General features: G+C 40.2%; 1 protein-coding gene across 3 annotated transcripts in view; it reads right to left on the bottom strand.

Annotated features, from left to right (window-relative positions):
• Positions 1–25,309, bottom strand: part of EDNRA (endothelin receptor type A) — a 33,184-nt gene extending 7,875 nt beyond the window's left edge. Inside the window, exons 1-4 of one of the 3 annotated variants that reach the window (XM_054293919.1) lie at positions 25,155–25,309; positions 21,853–22,351; positions 7,620–7,747; positions 1,861–2,059 (exon numbers count right to left, since the gene is read on the bottom strand). In XM_054293919.1, coding sequence (XP_054149894.1) covers positions 1,861–2,059; positions 7,620–7,747; positions 21,853–22,251 — 726 coding nt within the window. In that variant the 5' untranslated portion in view covers positions 22,252–22,351; positions 25,155–25,309. The remainder of the gene's footprint in view (positions 1–1,860; positions 2,060–7,619; positions 7,748–21,852; positions 22,352–25,154) is intronic. The other 2 variants (XM_054293927.1, XM_054293934.1) reach the window with 2 other exon arrangements.
• Positions 25,310–25,769: the final 460 nt, after the last annotated feature.

Below are 25,769 nucleotides of genomic sequence, written 5' to 3'. Positions count from 1 at the left end.
AGTGCACTTGGCCTCTTGGGAATCATGGTCTAGCATGAATATTTTAAATCTTTCAAAGATAGCTTTAAACATGAATAAAGCTCCTGTTAAAAACAGAAGTTAATAACAAATCCTTCCTGAAGTTTAGTAATTGTTTATTGTGGTGTTTGTGGTAGTAAATAATATAGTTAAGGTTAAAATGGTATTTCCACTTTAATCTCATGTTTGTACTTGCTTGCAACACATTGAAACCCAAAGCTCTCCATTTTGACTGACACATCCAACATTTACTCTAAACTTGGACATAACTCTTGGTTTGTTTCCTTAAAAATCAAACTGCTGTGGGAAGATTGGCACTTCTCAATTATACTGAGCCAGTAAGAGTTACTATTTCCTGCTAGGAAAACAAACCAAGCTATTCTACTTAGAACATTAGGAACAGAATAGTAATCATTAGAGTTAGCATGTCTATGGAAGACCTGAACTATAATGTTTTTGAGAAAAGGGAAAACTGTCCTTTTTCGTAGGGAAAAAGGAAGCGAAGGTTGTCCAGGCACATTTGAGGAGAAAAACAGCCATTAGAGAAGGGAAATTTTGCTGCAGTGTGTTATTCATAAATCACAGTCTTTTAACTACAGTTTCTACTGTCATATAGGCTGTGGAGTCAAGAAACAAAAATATATTAAACTCTGGGAAATTCCACTCCATCTTTACCTGCGTTAATTATTTCCATTAGGAAACTCCTTTTGTCTTCTCTTTCAATTATTTCATGCTCTTTTGGCCATCCCTATAGTCTGTGTAACCCTACCACAGTTGGGGGTGTTCCTCTGAAAAAGTAATCACCTACACTTTTTATTTTCTAAAATTCCTTGCTCCAGTTTACATTATCCTTCCCAGTTCTAAGCCAAGTTATGTTCTGGTCCAATAAAAGGAGAAGCACCAGATATTTAAAAAAGAGAAACTTATACTCTATAATGAAAAATTCTAGTCCAAAAAAAAAACCTGAGTTTTTCTTAAGACTGAAGACCTGATGCTATCTGTCTTCTCTGCAACAGACCAGAATATTGCTCTTTAATTACTGGATGAATGGTACCTGGCCTTTCACTGTAATCAGAAATTTAAAATAATTAAGATATTTTCTCATTGCAGAGCCATGTGGAAAGCCACTATGCCCCTATGCAGTAATCTATTGATTTTGTAGTGACTTCTCATCTGAGATGCTTTGCAGAAGTTGATGTGGGTATTGACAGCTGTTAATCTGCAGGAGCACAGAGGGTGAGGGGTAGGGAACGTGCCAAAGCAGCCTGGTGTGTCTCTTGCTCTTGAGCTGCTGTATCTAATGGCAGCTAACACTGCACAAACACCTAGCTGGAGGTGTGGGACTGTCAGCTTTGTAGTCATTATTCCTTGTAAACTAAAGGATTATTTTTTATTTGACTTTAATGCATGTAGCATGGCCTCACCCTTTTCTTTGTGTGCCAAGAGAGCTGACTACTGCATACAGAAGGATGACTAATCATGGTCAAACATATGTTTTGACATTTACAAGCTCCCAGGTGTTGTACCTTGAAACTCAAAACTTTTCAAGGCTCTGGCTACCCTGGTGCATCTCTTGACTGTACTTTTAGCAGGTGTGAATTGCAAATGTCTGTAGTAAGAATCTTCAGCAGCAAAGAAATGAAAATGCAGTAAAGCCCCATTTAATCTTTCTGGCTGAACACAGAGACAACTCCCTGTGAACATAGGATCCTCTTTGCACCAATACACATTAGAACACATTTTGCAGTTTAATGCATGAATAAACTCTATTATCATCTGATATCTTAATTGCCTAACCCACGTACTGCAGGTTCCAAAAAAGGAAGACAGGATGTTACTCACCAACATGAAATCATTTGTAGGTTTGAGCATGCAGGTAACATAACTTGCATCCTTGTATTTGAAAGGTACCACAGCAAAGCCAATTGCTTCTGGGATGGCCAGTATGAAGGACAGAAGCCAAATGGAGAAAATTTCAATAGCAGTGATCATGGGGATTCCAATCCCCTGAACACGGCTCCAGGACGCAACTGCTCTGTACCTGAAAGAGACAGGTGTTAGTTTCCAGCCTGCAGTTTCCTTCTTAAAACTTCATGGTTCAGTGCCATATGGCAAGTGAATTCCTAAAGCTGACATCTGAGACTTGTATTTCTTGGTTTTTTCTGCCTATTCCAGGGCCTCTGCCAGCTATCAACTTACCTGGGCCATAACAGGGCACATGGAGGGCTGGAGAGCAGAGAGCCAGTGCTCCTGTTCTGCTTGGCTGTGGGATTGTGTGCAATTCTGCTGGGTGGATTGCACTAATGATTTCTAATCAAAGTAGGCAAGGTTTGTAAGGACAGACTATATCTTTCACTAAATAACTGCCATAACAGAGGGAAAAAAGCTCCCAGGCACACAGCCATTCCAACAGATACAAAGCATCCATCTCCTTCAGCTACCTCAGCTGTGCAGCAGTGCTACCCAAAGCTGTCAGCTTCCAGGCAATGAAACACTGGGAAAATACTCTTGATGGAGTGTAAATGCATTTGTTCTGTTTGTACTGTTCAATGAACTGAGAGGATCCTTCTTCTCTAGTTGTCTCTCAGTTTTCAATGAACTTGAAGAAATTTATTAGCCTTGAGACCTCAATCTCTCTGTCAGCTCTGGTTAGAAGGTTGTAAAATTATTCAAAGATAGATAAGCATAGGATACAAAGTGCAACCCAGTCCATAAACTAAATTTTCAGTAGTAGATTTAACTGTTGTCCTACAATTACTGCAGTAAACTACTTGCTTAGCATTTCCAACAATTTAGCAAAGACAGAATATTGGAAAGAACCAATATTATTTTTGATCTTGTAATAATCTGAAATTCATTCTGCAGAGCTCTCTGTCATTAATGAAGTAACAGCTTCTGGACTGTTAATGATGTAACTGTTCTGCTTCCTTAAAATAATAGCACCTTTCTGTTTGGAATGACAGTGCTGCATGGGTATATCATTGCATCCACTGATGAAATAATCTTCTTTGGTTAAGGATAAAAAAGTCAAGAAAGGTTATTGTCCGCTTAAAAAAATATCATATTAAGAAGGGAAATACTGGATTTGGAATTTTTGGGATCACAGAATCACAGAATGAACTAGAATGATTTTGAGATCATCAAGTCCAACCCAGATGGAAGGAATGAGGAGGTTCCAATAGGAAAAAACATTTTTTGAGTGCTACAGGACCTAGGCTACAGAGATCAGGAAAATTTGGTTATTGAAAGACCTTCTAAGCCCTCCTTTAACCAATACAGTAACACTGGATTCACACAACAAATAATTTCTTCTGATTTTTTGTATCACAGCCTCTTTTTAGTTTGGAAACTAAACTTATTAACTAGATGGAAGACTTGGGAATTCCATCCCCTGTAACCTCAGTGTTAGGGGAGTGACAATGCCTGAATGCAAACCCAGGCTTAAGCCCCTGACAAGAACCTCAGCAAGCATTGTTACCCAATATCACTGGCAAGTGTCAGGGGCTGCCATCACCCCTGCAGAAAACAGACTGGAAAGCTTTGCCTTGATATCTACAGCAGTGTTGTGCACACCACAGTCACAGGTGAACTACAGACAGGCTCTCCAGGCTCTCAGAGCATCATTTCTACAGAAATGTGTGTAGAAATATTTCCAGCATAAAAAAACAAACTACAGCTTGGAATTGCACATTAAAAATAAAAACATCATCTAAAAAGGCATCCTTATCTTCCAAGAATGTGAAAAAGGGGAAGTCTCTGAGATTAGAATTCTGAGACTATCTAAACAAATTGAATTATACTGGGAGAACTAAAAAAGAAATATCCGGTATCTAAGCTTCTCACAAATATCCATATTAAAATCCAAATTTAATTTTAAATACTTTTCTGTCATATTTCTTTTTGCCAAATATCAAATTCTAGCTTTCATCACCAAATTGAATATTCATTGAAACTTAACCTTTCACACAAATGCTCAAGTATTTGTGAACTTTGGAAATTTAACAATCAGTTCAAAGTTTACTTTCTACAGACTGGCAATTTTACAATCATTTCTGTCAGCTGCACAAGGTACTATCCTATCCTTGACTGACTGATGCTGTTAGCAAACAGGGGCTTGTATGCTGTATATATTTTTCAAGTAGCAAATGTAAAGCTTGTTTTATGTTACCTCTGGAAATATAAGAGTAACAAACAACGACTTGTAAACTGTGAGTCCAGTTATTTGCTTTCTTTCATTTTTATACCTGTTCTTTTGAGTTACATCTGTTTTGCACGTGAGGAGATCACTATGCATAGTGTAAGGATTTGGGTCCTGTATGTATTTTACTGGGGTTTTTTTTCACTTTGCAATTCAAATAACTCTCAAATAAGGAATTGTTAGCTGAATATTTTTATTAATATTTTCAGCTAAAACATAAGAAGCTCAGTAATTGGATCAGAATTTGCTGAATGTGTATTAAGCTGCAATTACTCAGTCTCTTTACTCACTGCTGTAGGAGTGATTTGAAAAATAGTGGTAGTAATAATAATTTTAGTAGTAATAATTTTTCAGGTGGGTGTTCTGTGGGTTATGTAATACAGAGGATCTTTGTCTAGCCACAAACCTCCCACAATCAAGAGTGAGAAAGTACTGCAGGGTTTATTTCCCTCATACTTGGAAAACATAGGATGTCTGCCAGGGACTTGACATAAAATACATGCAAATGCATTGCATTTAATTCCTCACTCTAAACTCTGTGTGAGATTTCTCTAACTTTCCTTTTGTTCTGTTTATTTCCCTCTTGTCTCCAATCATGTCTAAAATGTTTGCTTTTTTTCCCAGGTCCCTTCCTGTCCTCTCCTTGATGTTGTGGCCCCTCTTCTCACTCCCTTTTTGATTTTCAACTGCTCATGCACGTGCTGTCAATTTGTACACATACACACAATTAAATATTTTTCACTCCTATCCAGTTATAACATGCTTAAAGCATTTATTTCAGAAGGACATCTTGTCTGGATCTGAGAACATCAGTGGGTGCTTTTGTTCCCCGGTTCCTTTTAACTTAGATTAGAAATTAGGTGTTAATTAGAAAACTAGGTGTTCAAATGGCCCTGTCATATACCAAGTGTCTGTTCTGTGAGTATCATCAGCCCTTTGTAAGAGTGAAAAGCAGTGCAGGAAACATAAAGGACAGGATCAAGCACGTCTGAAGCAGCCACTGTCAAGATGAGTGCCAGGACAGTTCCTAAATGTCCCTGCTGTTGCTGATACAGAACTGTTCTGCTTTGTTATTAGCACCACGACTGTTCTTCATTTTATGCAACTGTCTTAATATAATAAAGCTCTTGGGGTTTTATTTTAGTGGCAAAATCTTGACTTGTCTCATACACTCACTGTGAGTTCGTCCAGATAAAAATATCTACTTTAGGATTACTGTTCTTTGCGCTGTGCTATGCAGAGGAGGCAAGAAGAGAGTGTATGCACGTGAAATGAGATCCATAACTTCACTTTTCTTTTTCAACCCATTTCTTCATCAAAATCATTATGCCAAAGACATAAGCAAGAGTAAAAACTCAAGCAGAGAAATATCCTTTCTCTTAGTCACACTCAGGCACTGTTTGGAAAAAGAGCCACACTATCTATCCTCACCATCGTGACCTGGAGTTTAAAAATGCCTGGGGGACATCTGAGGTAACTTCAAGTGAGCTTCCTCCGAAGGGTGAATGGCTGGCTTTCTGCCGGCCTCTTAAAACCCTCTCCACATGTGAGTGGCCATTGTTCCCCTTGGGCATGCACAATTAAACCTTAATGCACTGTCAGGGCAAGTCACTCCAGGGCTGTAGTAATGAGGGAAGTTTCACAATAAGATGTAGTTAGCACAGGGGTTTTCCTGATAGGAGAAAAAAGAATCCTGTTCTAACTTAAGGCTGTAGTCTGCAACAGGGATAGAGAGTCAACAACGACTGAAAATATGGAGCTCTGGATTTACTCTACCGATTAACTCCATCTTTTATGTGCCACAGAATGCAGTATATAGAGGCCCAAAATAATTATAAACAAGATAATTTTCAGGAGCTTTTTTAAAGCAAGAATTAACTTGCCCATAGACCAGAAACAGTCCAGCTGTGACAGCACACTATTTCCTATTTACTCATTTTCCATTCCAGAAAGCAACCATTAGCTGATGTGGAATTCTGTGCCCAACTTCCAGTGTCCAACCTAACTTATTCAAGGTGCTCTGAGCTCTCATGGTGATTGAAGCTAGATTCAGTTCTTGTTAGCCAATATCAGAATCTGGCTCTATACATCTGTTTTCTAACACACATCCTCTGCAACCACTTACGAGAGTAGCAACAGATGATAAAGAATATGTCCTTGGCAAAGTGTCTAAGCTAAGGGAGGAAATTAAATAGTCTGAGTCTGATCCCATACCAGATTTTATACTCAAATGGAAACAGGATTTGGTTGTTGTGAGGATTAGGAAATCTGTCCTTGTAAAAATATCTATATCTACAAAATGGTAGCTTCAGCTGAGTTAATTCCAATTTATAAAAATGTATGTGACAGTGGAACTTCATCTAGTGAAACTGCAGTTGTCAGAATTTATCTAACAAACTGTCTGTTTCATGTGCTTGATCTATGATTTATTCCTTAGAGTGATCCATGGGATTTTATTTATGGTGGACAGATATTGTTTGAGAAAAAGAATTGGTTTTGTAGTTCTCAGACTCAAAAAATGGAAGTAAAACAGTTACCTGTATTACCTTTTAAAATTTATTTTAAATTTCTTTTTTTATTTATGGCTTTGGCTAATGAGGTACTAATGCCGTAAGGAAATGTATTTTAGCTGTGAATACTACCAAATGATTATCCACTGCAAACCTTATACATCAGTTTTTTCTGTAAAGCCAAACCAATATTAATTTTAAAGCTTCTTGCATCCCTGTACTAATACACATACTGCATTTTATTTAACAATATTTTCTGTATTTAAAGGTAATATCCCAACTGATATTTTGGAGCAGAACACGATCAAGTAACTCAAGATATAAAAGCAACTTTTACAGAAGTCAAGTGTTCATCTGCTATTGCATTTTATGTATTAAGAAAAAATAGCAGAAGCATTAGTTTTCAAACTACTTATGTATCAAAGCAAGTTTCCAACATATTTTTCAGTACAGCTCTATTAGTTTTGAAAGTTATCAGAATAAATCCTTGTTTATTGTCCATAGGCAGTGAGTTGAAAACCTAATTTTTAAGCCTAAAGATTATGATCTTGTTCAAATACAAAAAAACCCCCCCATGAGTTCATATGAAAAAAAGAAATCTGAATACTGAGTTAAACCCCAGTAAATTGTTGTCTGGTAAAAGAAGGTGAAATAATGTTTTACCAGAGCTTTTAAATACCTTTAAAAAACATGTAAAGTTCATTAGCCCAAGGACTTAATATTATACTTTGAGCCCCAAATGTGATGCTTGGCATTAGCCAGAATATAAAAGACCAGAATCTAAGTTATATCTGTATTGTAATCTGCCTGCTAAGAAGACCATGCTTAGTGCTCCCAGATTTAGGAAATCTGCACGTGCAAGAACAGTGGCAAAAGAGTAAAACATACTGTACCTGTCCACACTAAGGGCACACAGGTTAAGGACTGTGATTCCCACTGATGCCTTCTGGATAAAGGGAAGGAATTTGCAAAGAAACTGTCCAAATTCTGTATTTCCAAAAGGCCATTTCTGAGCGAGGAGCTAAAGAGAAGATACAAAATAATCAGAATATTTACACAGTAACCTAGCAAGTATGCCACAATTGTAGTTATTTCCTGTCTTAGACACAGCCAAAGTAACCTTGAATTCTCCATAACTCAAGCATATCCTTGGTACTGAGTGAATCTGGGAACTAACTGCTACTGTGGAAGCACAGAAGTTGGAAGTTTACATAAAATGTTGACCTCGTGGTGTTGCAATAGTAAATTGCATTGTTGAAATATTTTTTTATTGTTGTGAACCTGCCAGCAGTCCTGAATAATGAAAATCCAACTCAAGGCTGTCATAAATGGTTGTGATTGCCGTGTCCCAGAACCAGGCAGTCACAACATAACTCGGGGTCCATAATGAAATACCTCAGAGCCAAGTCCTGGTGCTGCACGCAAGTAGATTCTTGTCATCATAAATGTACCATTGTGTAACTCACGGCAGCATCAGTGCCAGACTCTGAGGAGTGTGAAGAAAACACTGTGCAGGCATAATTTGTTCCATATTGCATTTTAAAGGACAACCATGCAAACATGTGGGCTGTGCTTCAAGGCAGCAGAAAGGCATCCATTGGAAAGATGTGAGTGACTGAGGCTTAGAGCAGTATTTCCAAGGAGGCATTTGCATAATAAATATTAGTGCAGTGATTCATGTGCACAGTTGTGAAGAATTAGCATGTAAGTAGTAATATTTCTGGCTACAACTGTTAAAGCTTTGAACATGTCTTGGAACTGGGCTTTGATAGCAAGTATACACACAAAATACAGGACACAAAATTCTTCAGGGTAATCAAATCTACGACTGGCTGCAGAGTCACAGAAGATCACCCTTTACATGTGCTGATAGTGAACTGGCAGATTACATTCCATGTAAGTAACTGTAATAAATGAAAAATTATTGAGTCCATACAAAGCACTGAGCCCTAATTTAGCTATTTTAACTCAGGGGTATTTCAGCCCTCATGAATAATTCTATTGAAAAACAGTCACTAAACCTCCTCACTCCTGCACTACCATTTTGTTCTTCTTCTCTATGTCTCTGTTGCTGAGACTTCCTTAGCAGTGGGATGTTCATGTTTTGAGAGTTAGCTTTGCAACCACAAGAACTAGAAATATTTTTTTAGTAGAAGCTTAGGTCCTGGGATACTTATCTGGCAAAAGTGGGTGTATTCTAGCTCTAGAATTAGAAAAACAAATTCTGGTTGTAACTCAGAACTATATTATTCAAAGCAAACATTTTATTTCTATTTAAATTCGTGTTAAATTGAAGTATGCTAATAATCACTACCTTTAGCAATATAAATGTTAATTGTGGGAAGTTCAAATTCTGTCTTTATCTCAGTTAAGGCAGGTGTTACCTTTCTGGTTTTCCATAGCATGAGTTTTTCAGAGAACTTTGCTGTAGTGTATAGATGTTTATCACAAAATTCTACCTCAGTAGGAATTAATCTTCTCCTCATAATCCTCATGTGGATTTTTTGCACCCCCTCTGTTTTATATTCATTCATCACAATGCTGAGTTGTGATTTTGTCCCCCAAATGATACCTGAAAAATGCTGGAAGCAGCTATGCACTCCACATTGCCTGTGTCTCTCTAGGATTATATTAATGTCATTTGATTATTTGTATTTCAGGACAGATTTTAGCAACTCACAGCTTTTAGCCAGCTGGGTGAAAACTGTGGATCAAACTTATGTGTGGAAGCACCTTTGGTATGGTATCCCAGTTTAGGATAGTCACATGTGGTGAAAGGCAATCGCCTTTTTCTTAAAAGGCTAGGGATTGGATTGCTAGGATTGGTGATTTAACTGCAGTCAGTACCTTCAGTAGCAAAGGTGATAAGTTTATATCTGCAAGCTCTTGATTAGCTCCTCTGATTCTATCTGTATCTAGAGACTGAATGAAATACATTTTAAGTTCCAGCAGAATTGTTTTCCAGATAGGTTTGCAATAGTGTAACAAATGTTTGCAGAGCATATTCTGCATTTTGTCTAGAACTCTCATATGAGATTTTAGTTTTTATCACAAAAAAAAAAAAAAATTTGAAAAAAGAAGGGATGACCAGAACCCATAGCAATTCAACCATGTTGTGGTCACATGGAATTTCACCTTCAGACTCTTGGCTGGGTTTGGGTAAAATCAGAGTAGTTCTTAGTCTGGGAAGGCTAAATTATAAATGGCACTGCCATGGAAAAGCAGCTCTAGCAGGCTTCTGTCAATCCCCTGTGCCAACCAGAGCCCCAAGACCCATTTATCATTACAGATCACACTTGAAAAGGCAACTGAAAGGCACCCATTCATTTCAGCCCCTGACTGTGGCTGTAGCTACACCAGAAACGAACAAGCACTTTGTAGTGACTGCGAAACTCTGCTACTACAAGGCAAATATTAGCTTCAAAAAGAAAAGGGTTGTACTTGAAAAAGGTTCACTAACTCATTACTCCTCACAGGGAAGCTTTAGCATGCTTCCAGCATGTATGCTTCAACCCCACACCCCAGGAAGCTCTCCTTTTTTGAGATTAAAAGTATTTTATTCCTTTTGTTTCTTACACTTTCCACTAATTGAAGTAATCTCAGTACCAAATCATTAGACATTCTTTTCAAGTGGATTTTAATCAAAATCCCTGGGACCAGAAATAAGGTTTTTTGATTTCAAGATTCACTTTGCAATCATTTCTGGGGGTGTACTCCATTATCACTCTGCATCAGCTATGCATTCATTACTTCCCCTTGGATCAGGTGCCAGTTTTTTTCTTCTGTAGATATTTTCAGTCAGCAAATCTGATCCTGTCTTTAGTTTTATTAATTTTTACATCAAAACAAGTCCATTTCCCTCTGTCCTGCCCTAGCATGGTATGGATATTTCAGAAGGAAATAAGAAATTTATTTTGTATTACAAAAAATGAACTCAGGAATTTAATTTAATTAATCCTGATTTACTTAGGTGCAATACAAGAACTGGAACTACTGGCTTTGCTCTTTAAGTGCTTTTGCATATTTTAATATCCAAATAAAATTATTATAAAATTCTAGAAAACTACCTTTTTTCTCAAGGCTCTAGGATAGAAGAAATCAGACTGATTGCTCCTACTTGTGTCCCAGCTCTCTGAGTTGTGGAAGTGGATTGTGCTTTTGCAAACCCACTTACAAAATCTCTGAGGTTTTAAAATAAGACATGTGGCATAGAGAATGCACTTTTCCCTTGTGCAGTTTGCAGCTCAAGAGTATTTCATACTGTGGTGCAATTCCTGACAAAAGAGTGTGGTCAACATGTATTTTTGCACTGAAATCAGAAATCAAGACTGCTCTTGAAAAATTTCAGCAAAGTGACCAGACAGCCACAGCTTCCTTGAGCATCCTCCCTTCTCTGCTGCTTTATATGGCCTCTCTGCCCTGAGCTGCAGCTGAAGACAAACAAGACATCAGCACTGAGAACATTCCTTTGCAGTGATTTTTAAATGTCACTCCGTTGATTTTATTCTGCTGCTGCTGCTATTTTCCAACCCCCCTCAGTATGGTAGCTGATGTACAAAACATCAAGTCCCACTGTGCATCCCAAGCAGTTTATATATAGTCTGGAAGAGAGAATGTTGTAACCCAGCACATGAGTGCTGCCCATGTGCAGGCACAGTGTTTATCCCATGCCAGGCTGGTGCTGTGTGTTTGCAGGCAGATGATGGCCCTGGAGCTCAGCCCAAAATAAATGGGCTTGGTTGGGTGATGGATTGGAACCAGCTCTGAGCTGCTTCATTAAAACTCCTTCAGCTCAACAAGTGCATGTCAGGAGGTCCCCTCTCTCTGCCCTGTGGCATTGAGGATGGCAGCAAAGGCTTCCTACCTGACCTTTCCTGCTCTGATTTCATCCTAGTGCTCTAGAGGCTGCCTCTTCCTATATCCAGCTGGGACCACTGTTGTGCTGACACACGAGATGTTCTTCCCAGAAACTGAACTGTGTTCCTTACAAGCAGTGCTTGCCCCTTATGCTGCTGCCGTCTAGGACACTCTCCCAAGTTTCATGGCATTTAAATGTTCCATGATACTGCTGGAACAACTCTGGCACAGCCATGGAAGTCAGCTTCTATTCTGTCTTCAGGAAAAATAGAAATATCCTCTTTATTTCACAACTGAAGTTACACTTGGGCAGTAATGGAGAAAGGGACCAAGCCAGCAGATTTCATCTGTATAGACACAATCCAGTTGTGTAAGTGACAAACATCTCCTAACTGGGGAGCAGCAGTTACAAAAGCAGAGTAGTCTGTGGTGATTTTCTTTCCTTGCCACATAGCCCAGAATGAAAGATAAGGGAAATTCTTTTGGTTTTGTTACATCAGCACATTTGGTGTTGCTGGCTTTTTTTTTTTTTCCCATTTATTTTTTTTTTTTAAGGCTAGTTTCCTCTAGGCAATAATGGGCTGTCTGGATAAAACTTAAATTGTGTTCTACAATTATATATACCCTTGTCTGATTCAAGGCATGGGCCAGACAAGGTGTGTGGTGTTTTGGGTGGAATCCAGGTGATATCTGGCTCAGGACAGAAGTGTCTAAGTTCTGTACCACTGACTTGACTGTATTAAGTGACAAAAGATGATGGTTCTGACTGAAGTGTCTCACCTATCTCTGATCTGTAAGACTGCTTAGTTAGGAATAAGGATGTATTGAGTCCTCAGCAGTGGTATTTTGGTTGTGGTGACTGAACAGGACCCTTCTGTCCCCATAAAACGTCATAGGGTCAGAATTCATTGCATGTTTTCAAGCATTTCCCTTCTTCCTAAAACCCATATATACAGGAGAGAATTGCATTGCTGGACAAGGCTCATCCATTTCTTGCCTCACAAGTCACCTGTGCTCCACCACTTTGCAGGAAAGAGGGAGACTTGTCAGGGGGGAGAGGAACACAGTCTGTCTCTAAGTATTCCTTCCCACTGCTGAAGTGAAAAACCACAGATTTTGAAAGCACAGTGACTAGAGGAAAACAGAGTAGAGGAAAACAAAGAATGAGGGTAGCCTTTATAATGCAGGGCATAAGATCAGTACTGAGTATATGGTGAGGTGACTGTTCAAGCTTCTGCCAGCTTTGGGATAATTTGTTTATTTCCTTATACTTAGATTCACAGCCCTGGCATGGTAGAGAAAACAAACTGTATCTCTTTGACTCTTCTTTGCAGGAAATACATTCCTGATTTTGCTACTACCAAGAACTGTCTTTCTTCCACTTTGGGTGGATAAAACACTGACTGGTTTTCTTCCTGGAAGGAAGAAAGGTTATGTGGGGATGCATGAGAACCATCAAAGACATTTTTTACTCTGAATTGCCCTGCCAGAGCTTTTTCTGCTATTTTGCTTATCTTAGCCCAGCTGAGTAAAGGTGAATGTAGCAAAGGGTCTCATGCCATTCACTGAATGCCTACAGTGTTTTCCTCCTGCTTAGGCAGCTATGGAAGGGAATGTATAGTTTTAACACAAGGGAAAATAGATTATACTTCAAGAGATCCTGAAAAGTAAGGAAACAAATGCTGTGGTTTTGCAACTGAACATTCTTTCTCAACTAACTAGAAGAAAAAGAAATCCTAAGGTTTAGGTTCTTGTTAAAATGCTTATATTTATTACAAGAATCTACTTAGCAGTAAAGCATTCCTAACAACCCTAGGCATCTCCCCTGTGGTATTTTTGTTGTTTACAAAGCAGGATTACTTTCCATGATGTTGGCTATCTTCCCATCCTGTTAGGTAAACTGTTTATCAAGCTGAGCTGCTCTTCTTCAGGGAAATGAGCTGCAAGGTGTGCTTATGTGCATGGTGATTTGTTGAAAGGAATTTTTTCAATCCCTGGGCATAATATTTCTTTTGTTATTCTTCCAGCTGTGTTTTCTTTTGTGTGTTGCTAAAAAGAGTGACAGGATTTCTAAGAAGTTACTGCAGAACCCATAAGCCCTGAATATGCACAATCAAAACAATTCCTTGTTATCAGTAGAGTTCAGCTGGTTGAGAAATAAAGACAGAAACCACACTAAAATATTCTCTTAAACGTAAAGTCTCTAAGTACTGTACACTATTTCAAATCCACGGACCAGCAAGGCAGGCATGAGATGAGGATTTGAAGATGAGGGGGGAGCTGTGCATTGATGGGAGCATGTGTCCCACTCCCCAAAGAACAGCCATGAGTTAAAGGCAGAGTGGATCTTGAGCTAAGACCTAGCATATAAAATCTCTTCATTGACTGCTACCCTGCTACATGCATTAAACACACTGTGCTGGGAAGCTGCAGTTTGTAAACAGAACAGATTCCTGATGGATTTCTGTTCCCTGCTCCATTTTGGGAAATTTCTGCCTTTAGGACTCAGTGATCAATTCTTGTGCTACCTCTGGGTTTCTGCTGTGTTTGGTCACTACATGGAGACATACGCCTGAATGATAGGCCCTGTGTGGAGCAGGTTCTATGGATTTCTGCATCACACTGGGCTACCCATTCATTGCTTCTTGGAATCCCTGGTAAGAATTTATTGAAAACCAGAATATAGCTGTTCTGGGGCCTCAGAATTTCCTGCTTGTGTTGATACTTCATTGAGAAATACACACTATACATATGAAAACTTCTGCCTTTAAAGAAGGGTATCTTTCCTAAGTGCCCTTACCTTTTTTTGTGCTGTTGGCTTGGCTTTATACTCCTTTGGCACAAAAGATGCTGCTTGTTCTATCAGCTACAAGATCAGTGCCAATGTGGTTAATTAGCATCCTCATGTATGTATCATTATTAATTCTGTTGATGAAGCTATTCAGATATGCCAAATAATTTTTGATTCAGAAGGGATTGCTCTGACACTTACAAACATGCTATGATGCTAAGAAATGTCCATGACTAGAAATGCTTTAGCTGAGTCTTCCTTTACTGAAGACAAAATGGATGAGCATATTTGCTTGCTGTCAGGTACCCTCTATATTTAGATTTTTAATGTTCTGGGTGAACTACTCAGATTTAGATAATGTTGCAACTAAAGTAAGCATGAATACCAATTACCCAACTGAAAACCCCCCAGTTTTATTCAAAAAAACATCTCCTTGAGCTGTCTGAGCAGTGAATGCTTGATTTTTTCCTGGGTATATATCTTCCACTTTATAACAGTAAAATGGTTAAGAAAATTTTATTAAAGAAATAGATATAAAGCTGCCTAATTTGCTTCATCTACTTTGTAAACTAATGGTTGAAACAGTTAAGCATATTCTGATCTAAGGCAACGCAGTTTATGTCAGCCCTATGTAGGCCAGTTTCAAAGAAACAGAAGTCATTTTGATGTTTTTCTCTAAGGTGCATAAAACTGGCAGCAGAGACAGCTCAGACTTGCCAATAACAGTTAAAACTTTGCCATTCTAAAGGTGAGAGCCTTGGTGCAGAGTGTTTCAAGCTCCATGAGCTCAGGCAAGAACAGTGGACAGCAGTGTCTGTGGTGAATACCTGCTGTTGTTCCTGTTGCTCTGCTGTACTTCAGCCATGGGAGCAGCAACAGGAACAGCATAAGGGCTTGCCAGAGCTCAGAGCAGCCAAGGCAACAGTGGTGCTGTGGCCATTCTGCTGCTGCCTTTGTACTGCCAATGGAAAGCCTTTATGGAAAGCAGCCCTCTAAGGAATTATTTTTTGCCTTGCATCTGGATTTATTTGCTAAAAAATGGACATGGCAGTGATGGGTAATGCAGGTGATCAGCAGCTTTCAGTTATGTGCTAATGCCACCTGATACAAGAAAAGGAACCCATCTCTTCTTCAATGCCTTAACCCTGCCTCTACAGCTGTGTAAAATAGAAAGCTTTTATTTTCTGCTCGTCTTTTTCCTGCAGAGAAATAATTCTTACTGATACGGGGCTTTAGGCTTTGACACCTTGAAAGTCTGAGATGGTATGTTTTGGGTAAAGAGGAGACTATTTGACTCCTGGTGGTATAAAAATGTGATTGAAAATTAAATTGTCTTAGTTTGGTCTATTAAGGTTGGATTTATAACTGTCACCCTTCCTGTAAAACTCAGTTTATTAAGATTTTCACTACTGATCTGATACTTCAAGTGGATGTATTGTGGTAATTAAGTGCAATGGGGCTTTAATACATCCAGAATGTCTTCAAAGGACAGCAGATATTACTCACATTGCAATCCACTTAACAATAAGGGGAATCCACTATATAATTACAGTAATTGGAGAAAGTAAGGAGTGAGTTTTTGAGCCTACTGTACCACAAAGAAAGGTTAAAAACATCAAACACCTGTGACCACATCTTTAGTTGGCATAAATTACATAATTACTTTTTTCCCAGCATCATATCTTTGTTAATTGTGTAAATGCAAAACAGAATAAAGGACTCAATTCTCCTGGGATCTTACATTGCCAATTATTAAAATTTCATAGCTGCTTCTTTCTAAGGGTTTGAAAAATGGATTTGAGTACCAGTAGCATTATCTACTTCTCTTTTGAAACTAGTATCAAAATAGTTAAGGCTACATTATGTTTCAGGAAGGTGATTATAACTATTTCTGATATTCAATTATAATTACAGATATTATACATTTTGTTCTATACAATGTGGCCATCTTAACACTCTACTATTTGTTATTTTAATATGCAGCTGAATGCTTGTTTACTCTGATTTCAGGTCTGCTTTTTCTAAAAATGAAGATCTGACCTGAAAGTTATGAAGTGTTTGAAACCACTTATATGTAAGATACAAATGCTCAGCATGAGGCTGACTCTGAAACTAAAAGAATCTTTTAAAATCAAGTTCAGAAGGGTATAAATTACTTTCCAACAAAAGTAAAAACACTTGAATTTTTTCCCTAAAAGCCTATCACTTCAATTATCCAATCATGATATTTGCAGGGGCCACCTTTCACAGTGTCACTCAACAAGAGATGAAAGGTGACACAGATTTTAGGATCCCTAGTGGTGCAAGCAGGAATGGCATTTAACAAACGTTAAACCCAACTCCTAATGTAAGCATCCACATTACTGAATGGTTCATATGAAAAATGGACTATAGTAGTAGTAGTAGTAGTAGTAGTAGTAGTAGTAGTAATAATAATAATAATAATAATAATAATAATAATAATAATTTAATTTCTTATCAGATGTACCAGAGCCATCTTATAAAGCCATAAATGCTTCCCTGTGTCACAATTCTTGCAGCAAACCTCAGACAAGGTGGTTGTATGAGGTAATTTATAAGTAATTTATTCTGAAATTTAAATAACTGAAAAATAATTAAAAGGTAGAATTAAGCTTTAAAGTTTATTTTAATTCTTCCTTCTTACATGTGGAAATTGACAGACATTGGTGTCAAGGGGTTGCAGTTTTGTTCATAGCCTTTATTTATCCAATACTTCTCTGCAGCACAAAAATAATTTCTCATGTAGGCTAATGAAATTTCATTCATCAAATCAGAACCATAGTTCAGCTTATTATATAAGATAGACCAAGACAAATGCACCTATGGAATTCTAGGTAAGTGACAGAAAAATAATAGAAAAAATATATTGCAAAATAATAAAGAGAATATAAAAAAAAAGTTTGTTGCTTTCAACTAAACTTCCAAAGAAGTTTTCAGAAGACCATCAAAAGGCAATTTTGAAAGGCGTAATTAATTCCAGATTTCCATTCCTCTTTACAAAAAAGAAGCAGAGCTCTTGAAAGGTTAGAAAAAATTGTGAAATAAAAATTCTTGTTCTTTCTCAAACTTAGCTCTGAAAAGAACTCATGCCATTTTTCCTTCAGATGTACTATCAGATATACCATGAGAAGTGAAAACACTGCCTTAGCAATTATCCATAAAGACGTAAGGGTAATTTACCAGGGAGGAAACTGTAATACATCATGGGAGGTGCACTCATAGAATCAGTGAATGGTTTGGGTTGGAAGGGACCTTAAAGATCATCCAGTTCCAATCCCTCAGCCCTGGGACACGGATGGACAAGGACGCCTCCCACTAGCCTAGGTTCCTCAGAGCCCCATCCAGCCTGGCCTTGTGTAGGCTCTGAGTCCAGCTAAGAGCCCCAGTCTGATGTCCCATAAGGCATTCACCCGGCTGTGGAAGACAGGAGAATCTCAAATCAGGCAGAAGCTAATTTTTCTCATCAACTCATTAATCCAAAATACTCTACAGAAAGCTTTTCAACAAATCGTCAATTTAACTTCCCAGGTGGAGTATTGAAAAGTGTAAACTAGAATTTCCACTAAATCACATCCATAATTATTTACAGTCATCCTAGTTTCAAATCCATGTAATATTAAACCCAGTTAAAGTTAAAATACTTATCTGTAATATATACAACTGGAAGATCAGAACCTGGTGCTGCATTTCACCATAGATAATATAACAGAATCACAGAATCACTGGGCTGGAAGAGACCTTCAAGATCATCGAGTCCAACCTGTGCCCAAACACCTCAACTAAACCATGGCACCGAGTGCCACATCCACTCTTTTTTTAAACACATCCAGGGATAGTGACTCCACCACCTCTCTGGGCAGACAATTCCAGTACTTTATCGCTCTTTCCATAAAAACCTTTTTCCTGATATCCAACCTGTATTTCCCTTGGTGCAGCTTAAGACTGCATCCTCTCGTTCTGTCAGTTGCTGCCTGGAGAGACTGATCCCCACCTGACTACAGCCACCTTTCAGAAGTTGTAGAGTGTGATAAGGTCACCTCTGAGTCTCCTTTTCTCCAGGCTAAATACTCTCAGCTCTCTCATTCATCCCTCACAGAGTTTGTGCTCCAAGCCCCTCACCAGCCTCATTGCCTCCTCTGGACACGCTCAAGAGAGTCAGCGCCCTTCCCACACTGAGGGACCTGAACTGGACACCACACTGGTGTGGCCTCACCAGTGCCAAGTGCAGAGGAAGGGTGACCTCCCTGCTCCTGCTGGCCACACTGTTCCTGACACAGGCCAGGATGCCCTTGGCCCTCAGAGCTGGCTCATGTTCAGTCTGTTGTGGACCAGCAGCCCCAGGTCCCTTTCTGCCTGGGCACTGTCCAGCCACTCTGTTCCCAGCCTATAACAGTGCAGGGGGTTATTGTGGCCAAAACACAGGACTCGGCACTTGGACTTATTAAACTTCATCTTACTGGACTCTGCTTATCCATCCAACAATTCCAGGCCTGTCTGCAGAGCCCTCCTACCTTCCAACAGATCGATACATGCTCCCAGCTTAGTGTCATCTGCAAATTTACTAATGAAGGACTCAATACCTTCATCCATGCCATCAATAAAGATATTGAATAGAGCTGGCCCCAGCACAGACCCCTGAGGGACACCATTGGTGACAGGCCCTAGCTGAATGCAGCACTGTTCACCATCACCCTCCCTCTGGGCCGGCCATGCAGCCAGTTCCTAACCCAGCACAGAGCACTCCTGTCCAAGCCCTGGGCTGCAGCTTTTCCAGGAGTGTGCTGTGGGAGACAGTGTCAAAGGCCTTGCTGAAGTCCAGGTACACAACATCCAGAGCCTTTCCTGCATCCACCAGGAGGGTCACCTGGTCATAAAAGGAGACCAGGTTGGTCAAATACAACCCACCCCTCCTAAACCCTGCTGGCTGGGTCTGATACCCTGGCCATCCTGTAAGTGCTGTGTGCTGGCACTCAGTATAAACTGCTCCATAACCTTACTGGATACTGCCAACTTGCCTGTAATTACCAGGATCCTCCTTCCCACCCTTTGTGTGAATGAGTGTCACACTGGCCAGCTTCCAGTCCTCTGGACCCTCACCAGTGAGCCAGGACTGCTGGTAAATGATGGAGAGTGGCTTGGAAGGCTCATCTGCCAGTTCTCTCATCACCCTGGGATGGATCCCATGTGGTGCCATGGATTTATGAACATCCAAGCTGCTCAGCAGTTTTCTGCTGCCTTCTCCTGGATAACCAGGGGACCGTTCTATTCCTTGACACCATCTACCTGCCCAGGAGGACAGCTGTCCTGAGGACAAGACATCTTCCCACTAAAGACCAAGGCAAAGAAAGCATTAAGCACTTACACCTACTCCTCATCTGCAGTTACTGAGTTTCCTCCTGCATCCAGTAGAGAACAAAGGTTGATCTTACCCTTCCTTTTGCTGTTATATTTATAAAGACATTTTTTATTATCCTTTACAAAAGTTGCCAAATTAAGTTTGAACTGAGCTTTAACCTCCCTTAATTTTTTTTCTTACATGCCCTAGCAAATTCCTTTAATACTTCCTGAGAGATCTGACCCTCCTTCCAAAGATGATACATCCTCTTTTTATTTCTATGTTCCTTCAAAACCACATTGCTCATCCAGACTGGAAGTTTGCCTTGTCAGCTCATCTTTCAGCACACAGGGACAGTCTGTTCCTGTGCCCTCAGGATCTCTGTTTTGAAGCACACCCAGCTTTCCTGGACTCCTTTGTCTTTAAGGGCTGCTTCCCATGGAACTCTCTGATTAAATCCCCTAAACAGGCCAAGGTCTGCCCTCTGTAAGTCCAGTGTAAAAGTCTTATTGATGCTCTTCCTGATTTCACCAAATATCAAGAACTCTATAATTTCATGGTCACTGTGCCCCAAGTGGCCTCCAACCACCTCATCTCCCACCAGCCCATCTCTATTTGCAAACAGCAGGTGTAGCACAGTCCCTCCCCTGCTGGGCTTGCTCACCAGCTGTTACAAAAATTGTCCCCCACACACTCTAAGAACTTCCTGGGCTGCCTCTTTTCTGCTGTGTTAAGTTCCCAGCAGGTGTCTGGTAGTTGAAGTCACCTACATGAACAAGGGCTGGTGATCCTGAAACATTCTCTGGCTGCTTGTTAGAATACGTTATCCACCTTTTCCTCCTGGTTGGGTGGACAATAACAGACTCCCAGTGCCTCTGTACAAATGCAATGTATGCACACAGAGAGAATTTTTTTCCATTAATTAATTCAAACTTTATGATCTTGTCCTATGAATACCTGTATTATAATGCAGTTATGATGTCAGTGTTACCAAGATGCAAAATGCATGTTTTAAAATCATTGTTTCTTTAATTTTAAAATCCAGTTTGAAACCACAGGGCACCAGTTATTATAAACCCATGCATTAAAATGTTTCATTTAAAACACATGTAAATAAAAGTCATTAGAATCCTTAGGGCTGAAATTGTGAACAACATTTTTTTCCTAATTATATGACATATATATTATATGACTTAGTGTTTTATTTACAAACAGAAACACTTAATGTTTCTACTGAAAAAAGAAAAAAAAAGTCAGATATCCTGTTGGCTATGCACCTGTGTACAGTCCACAAAGAGACAGGTACAAGCTTACAAAATTCTTTGATGATTTTCTAAGATGATTTTCTAAGATGATTCTAAGTTAATATCAAAGAAATATATTTAAAAAGGGCTCAGTTCTGTTCATTCAAGCATGTTGTGGCTTGAATTATATTAGTAAACATGAATTGCATCAGAAAAAGCACTGCTTTATGGCTTTGTTTAATTAAATTTGAAAATCAAAACGTTGGGACAAGATAACTTTATACTGGATAAAAGAATTTCTGAGGAGCCTTTTTACACTTTGACAAATCCAGATGAAATTTAATATTTCAGAAATGGTCTGTGATATAATTGAAATAATTTTGAGACTCTGCTATTAATGAATATTAAATGAAAACCTTAAGGCTCAACTTAACTGATGTAGTATCTTCCTTCAAAGTCATAATAAGAAGACTGTGTATTGCAGGGAGTATTTTCTGTAAAAATATAAAGTAAGGATTGGATAAAATAAAAATAGCAGCTAGTTCATCAAGGAGGAGAATAGCTTATAAAAAGTCTTCCTTCATAAATTCTTCTGCTAGCTGCAGCAGCTATGAGAAATGAAGAGCTCCTCTGAAATGCCCAAGGCCACGCTTGGGTTAGGAGCTAAGAGCTGCATTATTTTTAATGGGAGAGATAGACTTTCTCTTGATGGAGGAGAGACCTGAGAGCAAGGGGTTTATTGCAGAAAAAAAAGGAGTTGTATTGTTTCATTAATTGCACTATTCACTGACAAAAGAGCACTAAATAGAGGAGGAAGCCCAGAGAACAGCCAGGGAACTGGTAAGGAGCTGCAGCTGGAATGGGTGGTGGTGCCCTACCTTGTACACGATGATGGGGATGTCAATGACGATGTAGATAAGGTCTCCCAGTGCCAGGCTGGCTATCAGCGCGTTCGGGCCGTTCCTCATACACTTGTTCTGGTAAATGATCCTCAGCAGAGTGGCATTCCCAACCATCCCAATGATGAATATAGCACAGGACACCACGGTGTTAATGTATTTGAAAGTTTCAGCAATCTTAGTCTGCTGGGAACATTTGACAGTCTGGTTGGACACGGGGGGCTGCATGGTGGTGAGGAGAATGGATTCCATCCCTGAAAAGGTGGAAAGGGGGTTTCCCGAGTCGCTCCGGTTGGAAACGTCTCTGTCAGAGCTGTCACTGAGGACAAATCCCGGCACCAGCAGCAGCAAGGAAACTCTTAAACACAAGGCTTCCATCCTGAAGTCCCCAGTGAGCAAATTCAATGAAACAAGATCTTCGCTTTTTTCTTCAGTATTTCAGTGAGATATTTCTCATTTTTTCACCTGTGGAGAGAAACTGTAAGCAAGAAAAGAAAAGGAAAAAAAACATATAATCAGTACAACAGGTAGTCTGACTAACACGTCCTGTTTCTCATTTAGGGAAGATATCTGAATGTTCAGCCTCTGCAGCACACATGTATAAACACCTGTTTGTACTCACTGTGCTGCTCTGAAATCTGGATTACCCCCATTACCTGTCTGACAAGAGGCAAACACAAAAAATTCCTTAAGTGATAGCTTTTGCGAATAAGGTCCCACAAAACCCTGCTGAGACAGAATTTGTATAGGGATGGAAAAAATAAGGGTCATGAAATTCTGTTCTAAAATGTAGTCTTGCAGTCGACCTGTCTTGGAGACTGCTGAATGGTATTTCAGCTAAAAGAAGAACTTACTCTTTTTCCTTTGCAAACGAAAGGTAAAAGCACTACATTAAAAATTAAAGGTAGTAAATTAATCTATTTTCTGAGTATTTTTGAGGTACTGCAACAATTAGACTTTATATTATTTTTGTCTGATTTATTACCTGGATTTCAAATGAAAACTGATAAAACATGTGTCTCAAAACAAAATCTGGACCAGATCCAAAATCTCAAAATATTAGGAGGAAGATTTTATAGTCCTAGGATGGGCCTCTGGCCAGGAAAATACCTTCAAACTCTGTCATCTTGTTCTGAGTGTAATTGCAACTCATGCTCAGTACTTAGCCACAGCGAAGTTAATAATAAAAAATTAAGCTCTTTAAGGATAAAAAAATACTTGGTTTATTATTCTAAGCAACAACTCATGTCATTTCCAGGTAGGGAAGAAAGCATCGTAGAATCCTGCCCTAGTAAGTGTGACTGTGACTGCCTGTGTGTAAGCACTGCCACAGGGTTTGTAGATACCAAACCTCCAGTGAAACCAGGGATGCCATTTAAGTCCATTTTCCTGAAGCCTTGGTTTAATTTAAGATTAAGGGGTTTTTTTAACATGGTTTATATCTGCAAAATAAGACAAAGTACTTCAGTGTTGACAAAAGAAGAGTAGCAAATAAAGTATTTATGACTTTCTGATTTCCAGGGACTCGCCTGAAGTATTTGGGAGGATCCTTTTAAATAAATGAATCCTAATTTCATTCCCTGTGGAGCTGTTAAGTCAGAGTTTATAGCAAGACATTTACCAGAGAAGGAGGGAGAAAATTTACTGATAGTACTTGTGGAGGAGGCAGAGTATAAATATTTACTAGTATTGCAGGCTCCTGTTGTATGTGGTCTGTGGAAGTGTGTGTGTACCTCTGTGGAGCAGCAGATGCGATGCTAACCCGAGTATTCCTGTCTGGCATGCAGAGTGCTGTCTCTCACAGACCAGGGATCCACCTTTCCATCCTTGTCCTGCTGTATTTGGGATCAGCAACTGGCCAACTGTGAACTCCCAGGGACTTAATTTCAAAGTTTAACATACTAAATAGTAAATCCTTCTTCATTTAATTAAATTCAGTGCTGGTTATGACAGTATCTCAGGGCACTTAGCAGCAGCACGGTGCAAGTGTTTTCACTTTAGGTTTCTAAATCTTACTAGAAAAAAGAGATGTTTGACTGTAACTCTTTTCAGGCAAGGACTACTTGTATTATTTTCTATGATTACAGTTCCTCAATTTACAGATGGGAAACATGTATCACTATTAATGGTTTTCCCAAGTAAATGTGATGAAGCTATGAACAGAACCCACAGCCCTATGTTTTAGTGGTTATATTAGTTTCCTCCTTGCTTTGTGAAAATCTGATGTATGTATCATATAAACATGGTGGCAGCATGGCAGTCATGCCGCCAGCATGCAAGGCTGGGAACAAAATTGCCAATTACCATCTCTTCCCTCTCCCGGAAGAAACTTTTTCCTAAGAAGCAAAACGAGAAAGTTTTTAATAGGCTAACTACTAAGGGTACTTTTTTATAGCTTCCTGACAGCCCTTCATTCCTCTCTGCGTATTTTTAAAGTGTTTATCTTGTTGCAGAATATAACATGCAGCCTGCCTCGTATGAGTACCACACTGGCATCCCTGATAACTTTCTGTGATAAGGTAATCTAGGATTGTCCTTCACACACGCAGCCTGGGTACCTGGAGGGTGTGCGGGTGCTCGGTTAATGCGGGAGCCTCCCGCCTGTGTTGTGCCTGTGGATGCGGGGAACTGAATTCCTGACTTGCCTGGAGTATCAAGCCACAAAAATTCCCATTCCCATGCCGAGGTTCGTAAGAAGAGACCGTACTAGTGGAAATGAAATTGTTCCAAAGACCAACTAAAACGTTAGCAGTGCTTAGTGAGTGTAAGGCAGCTGAGATGTGAACAGGAGCAAATGAAGCGGAGCAGGGCAGGAGGGCACTGGAGGGAACAACACCGGCAAGGGGGATTCTCCGAGCGCTGCCGGGGAAGCCGCCCGCGGCTCCTTCTCCAAGGCGAGAGGAAACACGCTCCTTGCTCCACAGCCAAGGATCGATTCCAGCATGCGCTGGCAAACCAGTGCTGCCTGCCCTGCAGCCTGTATGGAGAACCTCTGGCCAGATCCATACATTGTTAAACTTCACGGCATAACAGTTCCCCCAAGCTGCCTTGTGCCGCTTCTCGTTCTCTCTCCCTTCCCGTCTCTCACACGCTCACACCCGCACACAGAGCTGCACCCGAATCCCTGTGCCGGGCGTTCCCAGCGGTGCGGAGGTGCTCGCGGCTCGGGCCGGGCTGTTCCCGGCTGTTCCTGGCTGTTCCCGTCCCGGGATGGGTTCGGGGCTCCCGCAGCATCCCGCGCACTTCCTTCCCCCGCCGCGCCTCCTCCCCGCCCGGCTCACCCTCATGCTGCCGCCGCCGCCGCCTCGGAGAATTCCTGCCGAGTGGCTTTTCCTGGGATAGTCTTACCAGATCCTCCTGCCTGCGTCTGACTGGGTGGAATTGAGAATCCCCACCTCCGCTACAACAGTGAACGAAAGAGACAGACGGGAGAAGTCGGAGCGTCCCCTCTTCACTGCCCCCTCCCCCAATTAAAACAAACCTCCAGCCCGAACTGAGCCCCTGCCAATGTTAAACACAAAGGCTGCCTCCCGGGCACGGGGGAACACGGAGCTCCTTAACTCTTTGCTCGCTGAAACTGAGCACAGCTCCTTCGCTGGGCTCATCTAAAGCACAGCCCCGAACCCACTGCTGTAGCTGCCTGCTAATGGCACGCAGGATTCTCAGCAAGGGTCTCTACCCGATCCCACCAGACGGCAGAAGATCCATGAACAAAAACTGATCCATGAGCAAAATCAGATTTCCGTGGGAAATGTGATGAAATAAACAGATTTGCGTTTTGCGTTTGCCCCGGGGCTGGTGGGGATCGGTCTCTGAAACACTCAGTAAAATTGTGTGTGAGAGAGTTTCAAAAATGCTGGATCCGTAAACAGAAACTGCTCCTGAGTGAAAATTTC

The sequence above is a fragment of the Melozone crissalis genome, unplaced genomic scaffold, assembly GCF_028551555.1.
Source record: "Melozone crissalis strain CALT ecotype California unplaced genomic scaffold, PUWL_Pcris_2 ptg000006l_1, whole genome shotgun sequence".
Classification (NCBI taxonomy): Eukaryota; Metazoa; Chordata; class Aves; order Passeriformes; family Passerellidae; genus Melozone; species Melozone crissalis.
Note: the sequence above shows the minus strand (reverse complement) of the source record. Positions and strands in the feature narration are given on the sequence as shown.